Source organism: Bombus vosnesenskii, unplaced genomic scaffold (assembly GCF_011952255.1).
Source record: "Bombus vosnesenskii isolate JDL3184/JDL3185 unplaced genomic scaffold, Bvos_JDL3184-5_v1.1 scf7180000013605, whole genome shotgun sequence".
In the NCBI taxonomy this organism is placed as follows: domain Eukaryota; kingdom Metazoa; phylum Arthropoda; class Insecta; order Hymenoptera; family Apidae; genus Bombus; species Bombus vosnesenskii.
Window position 1 is genome coordinate 1,034,680 of NW_022883144.1, and position 6,248 is coordinate 1,040,927.

At 30.9% G+C, this 6,248-nt stretch overlaps 1 protein-coding gene across 1 annotated transcript; it reads right to left on the reverse strand.

Annotated features, from left to right (window-relative positions):
- Positions 1-1,597: 1,597 nt before the first annotated feature.
- On the reverse strand, positions 1,598-5,920 carry LOC117238755 (farnesol dehydrogenase-like). Its single transcript, XM_033503923.1, has 5 exons — positions 5,529-5,920; positions 4,210-4,336; positions 3,184-3,316; positions 2,535-2,675; positions 1,598-2,005 (listed from the first exon to the last, which is right to left on the reverse strand). The coding sequence occupies exons 1-5, from the start codon at positions 5,821-5,823 to the stop codon at positions 1,949-1,951; spliced, it is 753 nt and encodes a 250-aa protein (XP_033359814.1). The 5' UTR covers positions 5,824-5,920; the 3' UTR covers positions 1,598-1,948.
- Between the last annotated feature and the right edge of the window lie 328 nt (positions 5,921-6,248).

Sequence of the window (6,248 nt, forward strand, 5' to 3'; positions counted from 1 at the left end):
TGTTTATATGTATTTGAGATATTATTGAAAATTCATATATATAAGTAATACTTCTCCTAAATGTTAATAAATTTGTACTTATTTATTGGATTGATAATCTTTAAAAAAACAGCTGAGAGGAAGACATATTAGACACAAGAAAATATCAAATTATTAAATGAAAGATGTGATGGAACTATATTGGGGACTATTGATAATTACTACCCTCTTTACCTATATTAAGTGATCCAAGAACATATTTATCTGAAATTTTTGTAGAAGAATTTGAACATTTTATAAACATAACGTTATTTAAAAAGACACAATCATTTATCAACACAGATCTAACTATACAGAAATAAGTAACTGAAACAAACGCGATAAAAAATATAGCAGCACTGTGTTTTGAAATGAATTCAATAAAAATCATTACATCTGAGCAAAGAAAATTTTATTTTAAATATTTACGAATCACAACTTTACAAACTTAATTAAAAGTTAATGTCTTTCTAATTCGACTTCAAATACGTTAAAGAATGAAAAATTCTAATATTTAAGACTCTTTATTTATAATCAAAAACACTAGGAAAAATCGCTGTATCGTATTAGAATTCGCAAAGCTACAGAAAACAATCATTATATCACAATTAAAGTACAGGCCAAAATATTCTCTCACAGCTTTAATTCAAATCTAGTCTAATCTTTAATTCAAATCTAGTCAAAAAAGTCTAGATTACTTTCCGATCATAACTCAACAGATATTCAATTTTTCGAAATATTAATCAAAATCCACGATTTTCCTAATGAATATCACGATGGAATGATATATATATCAGACAAGAAAAACAAATACTAAGCTTATTAAAAATAAAGTAAATATACGCGAATAAAATAAATAAAATAAAGTATAACAAAGCATAGTGACAAAGTAGTAACAAGAGTGACTTCCTATGCTCTTAATGATCCACAGGATCGTGTACCAATCCGGCTGGCTCTACCTAGTTATAATTAACAAACATACTAGAAAGTATGCCACCTATGAGATAGGTAAGAGTACCTACCTATAACTACATATGAGTAAGAATATATAGGTAATGCAGATATCCTACCTATCCTATGTGGCCTCGCATTTAAAACATGACATGACAAGCACAGCACATTGACTTCATAATTCACACACTCGACACCTGGACGCTAGAGTTTGGCGCATCATTTTCACACTCTAATATACGTACCATTTTGGCGAAACCGACTGACCAAAGCCAGTAGCCGTTGCGTAAAACACGCATTGTGATAAACGTTGTATATTTGCGCAATTACAATTATGTTGCAATGCAAACGCAATTTGTTGCGATCAACGAACTATATATTGAAATAATAAATGAATTGAAGTAATATTTTAGCATAATCTTATATTAAAAACTATAGCAGCCCTACGAGAAGATATAAGATTTACATATTTAAGAAGTAACTGTTGAACAACGGTGTACACTGGCAATTAAGTTGAGAAAATTTACCAAAAAATTCTTACAAAATATTGAACTAAACATTAGCTTCCATATATTATTTAATATATATTATTTAATATATCGTTTAATAAAAAATAAAAAGCTCTTTCTCTAGTACTTCTCGTTTATTAAATAAAATAATTAATTTAACGAAACATCCAAAGTTTTAGTTTTTAAAGGATACATCCCGATTTTCCATGTTGCATTAAAACGAAAGGATCTACCTGATGAAGTCAAACAACGTTCTTACGTTTCTTTATGATTTATTATATATGCAGAACATTAAAACGATATCGAAACTAAAGAGATATTCTTTGATTTACCCCGATACTTGCAAGATAGAAGTAACTCTCGGATTTTATTTCCATCGTACAATGATTTAATGGTGTGATCAGCTGCAAGATTCATTAAAATTAGCGGCTGGCGACATCTAAGCAGTGACATCCTGTGATTCAGACACTTTATAGTAAAATAGCATCAGATCCCAAGCAATGTGGCAACACTGTGATTTCCGAAATCTGCAAACATTATTTTTATGAACACTAAAGTTAAACATTACCAGCATAGTTAATAATGCGCACACAATATACAGATACGTCCAATGTCCAAATATGAAGAACGGAATAAATGAAAATATAAAGTAGGTAAAATAGTGGAACATAAATAAATAAAAAGCAATAAAATAGGAAAGGAGCCAAAATAAACAAATGTATAAAAGACGTTATCTAACTCTACAGTTGTTATACGAATGATGTGAATTTATATAACGACAGAATTGATAATATTTCTCTATACAGGTATTGTTCGAGTACCGAGACTCAAAAGGATCACAAAATCTACAGAAACGTGGAAACGAGAATAATATAAAGGATATTAAAACCAAGGGTTAACATTTGAGACGATGATGTTGCTGAGAGATGTTACAGTGTGTATCGTTTTATGGATAGGCATTTTATCTTTTTTTTTATTATTTATTTATTTACATTTTACAATTTGTCCAGTAGGACATTTGGTAAAATATTATAGCGGCATTTTATCTGTACATACCTCTACCGATTTCGGTGTTCCCAGCGCGTAGATCACTGCATCAGCGATGTCTCTATCATTTAATAAAACTTCTGGGGAGACCTTCATGAAACTATTAAGCTGTTTTGACATATCCGTCCGAACAAATCCAGGGTTAATGGTCTATTTAAATATACAAATAAAACAATGTGAGAATTGTATATCCTTATAATACATGCATGACTACATTTTATCATTGAGAATTATATTAATAAAAGAAAAATCATAAACAATTCCATTGAGCCAATTTTAATTATAAAAGTAGGAACGTTATATATCAAGCAGCTTGATCGCATTCCAAATTCGTTGTAAAGAGGATAATTTAAAAAAGGAATATCACTGACAACCCATTTGATTTCATTTTGAACAACTTTCCTAAATATTGAAAAGATAATTGTTTCGATCAATCAAATTAACATTATTAGAAAAATATAATAAGTTGCACTATTAATGAATGAACTTTCATTTTCATTGATTGTAATAATTTTAAATCGAACGATGCGTAATCATGAAATATTAGTTCACTTTAAATGGTTTTATATCTTTACAGGACTTAAATCCCAGTCTTTACGAACCGAACAAAGATAGCACTATATAATATTGTATACATATGTAAATAATGACCTCTTACCGTTACTTTGATTTTCAGTTTATACTGGGATATTTCGTGACGGAGTTCTATCCCTAGACCTTTTAGACCGAATTTACTAGGACCATATATGCCCATCGGTACGCTCATAGCTTCACAATATAATCCGGTTATGCTACAAATATACGTCATAATTAAAAATATCAAAATTCAACTGAGTGTGCAAAATTAGCATAATATCTTCATCCTAGATTTTAATAACACTTTTTTACGTTCTTCCTTCTATCAGGCACATAACGAAAAAGTAATAACAAATGCGCAGTAGAATTCCAATGACTTCGCAGAAGAATAAAATAACCATAATTATTAAAAGAAAGATGTTTGCTTAAAGTTACATCGCGTTAAAGGAGCAAACATATCGTTTATTTTTATAGTTTTTGGTGTTGAGCTTACATCGACGGAAATTATATCGGTTGAGTGATTTATGAAATATAAAAATATAAAGATGCAGTGCAACACTTGCATATTGTCGAATTTATTCGATGAATGAGATCTTAGTTTAGTAAATCGGTCTATATCTGTGTGAAATGCAAACATTATTTATTTATTCCGGCTTTACATTGTATTAAAAATAAACTTCTCCTCGTTTTCTTTGTGTCTGATAGGTCTATTATAGCTTTTTAAAATTCTAAGAATTATATGGGCAAAGTATTTCTCGAATTTAATTAAAGTCCATTCTAAGATAAAACAAATATTTTCTGACAACCCATACTTGACATTATTTAATGATTTAAGTAGTTGTAATTAAGCAAATATATACAATATAAATATAAAAGTATATTAAACAAAAACGTTATTGCCACGAATAGAGTTTCTTTTGTAGTGTTCGATATAAGAGTTATGTGTCTTGCAATGAATCATTTTATTATGAAAACTGAAACTATATATTTAGATTAAAAAAAAAAAAAGTTGCAAAGAATGAAGAGGAAGACAGGGTAATAAATATTTTCAAACGAAACAATGATTTTGTGAATTACTAAGGAAATAAATATAAGATGTAATAATTACCCTGTGATATTAATTATATGACCCGCAGCGTAGCGTCTTCTCATAGACTGAATTGCTTCTCGTGCGAGAATTGCTGGAGCTATCAAGTTGGTATTAATGACGTTATGAATTTCGTCGGTTTCTGAGTCTGTAACAGAACGTTTATAATTAGATCTTACAAATACAAATATACATATCATTATGTATCCAAATTCCAGTAAAACTTATTGGAACTACTTGTGTGTAGAATGGTAGGATTTTTCATATATTACTCATATTATATACGTGTATCTTAATCATCTTTATTTTCCCAGGCACTCTGAGCTGTTAAATTTCATATCCATTTTTGAGGTAGTAGTTTCTCGGGAGTTCTTCCTTGATATGATTTGAATTATAATTTATACCATCTGATGACTATCTCTAATGCTGTGAATACTTTAAAATGCGTGAAAATGTCATTTGTGGAGATATCGTCTTCTTCAAAATATCGCACTTTCGTCCTTTAATGTCACAAATTATTGAGTTATCAATCCCGCGAGACGCTACTATTATCATTGTATTTATAATGTTATCTCTGTTTAATTAATACTTCACGTTTCTCCCGAACTCATAAGACGAAAACCTGAGATAAGAAACCTCAACACTTAACAAAGATAAAGCTGAGTATAAAATTGTAATGCATCTTTAACATAGCATAAGTCGCAGTCAGTAAAATATCAATGCCAATTTATAGATAAGAATTTATTCAAATTTATCACTTAGAAATTGTAACGACTGAGATTAACGTATCGTGTAAAATCAAGAATTCTTATTTGTTTTGTTTGTACGTTTGAGCTTCCGATCGAACAAAACACATATGCCTCTTCCTCGTGCCATGGTACGCTTACAACAGTAAACCGGTGACTCTAACTTAATGACGTTAACTTAATAAATCAAGATCATTCAGAAAAATGTTTGTATTCACTCGAGCTGTTATGTTAATGGCAAAGCTAAATTGATTTTTTAGAAATTACTCACACATCTGACTTCTCAGATAATTCTAACGAATTCTGAGACACTAATTGCACATAAACGCTATTTATCCAATGAAAGCTTTCCTACTACGGATAGTGGGTTGCTACAGAAAAATCCTGGATACAAATATTATTCAGCCACCTGACCACAAATGACTGGCATTAAACGAATCCAGAATATTGTAATCATTTTACACCTTCAGCACAATAAGTATATAACCAATGATTACTGGCAATACTTGAGAAGAAAAAAGATTACAGAAAAAGAAAATGCAAATGCAAGCATGTTCGTAAAGCATCATAGGTTGATATCAATAAATATTTTACCCATGACATATGAGAAACTGAAGAGGCCAGCATTATTCACTAGAATGTCAACGCCACCAAACTTTTCCTCGATCCATTTGATCGCACTAAGTATTTGTTCTTCTTCCGTTATATCGCACTGGATCGGAAAAAATTTATGCTCTGCAATTAGTGCGGCAGCTTCCAGGAGCTTATCCATTCTTCTTGCTAAACCAATCACGTTAATGCCATATTTAGCCAATTCTTTCGATATCGCGAGACCAATTCCTGCGCTCGCGCCGGTCACAATTGCGACTTTTCCTGACCAATAATTCATCACTCGTATTACCGTGGTGCAAAGTAACTGCGCGCGGAATACTTTTCCGTTATAAGAAGGATTTCAGACTCTTGCCCCTACCAATCAGCGGCCACTTGAGACGTCCCGTGGCAAGTAACGCGTATTTACATACGCGTGGAAACGAATATGTAATAACTTGCTAGTTACAGAGTGCCCAGATGCAACGAGTTAAATATCTCAAAACACAAAATGAAAAATACGGAAGGATGTTTCGGATGAAAGTTATAAAGAAGCTGATGATGTAATCATGAAAATTCTGAGAAAAATCGCGATTATATTTCTTTCATATATTCATTATTACGTGATTTGCATTTATAATCACAACCAATACAAAATAAAGAACAATGCAAAAAATAGCTGTCCATTCCATATGATCTCGAAAACCTATTCTACACAAGTGGTCG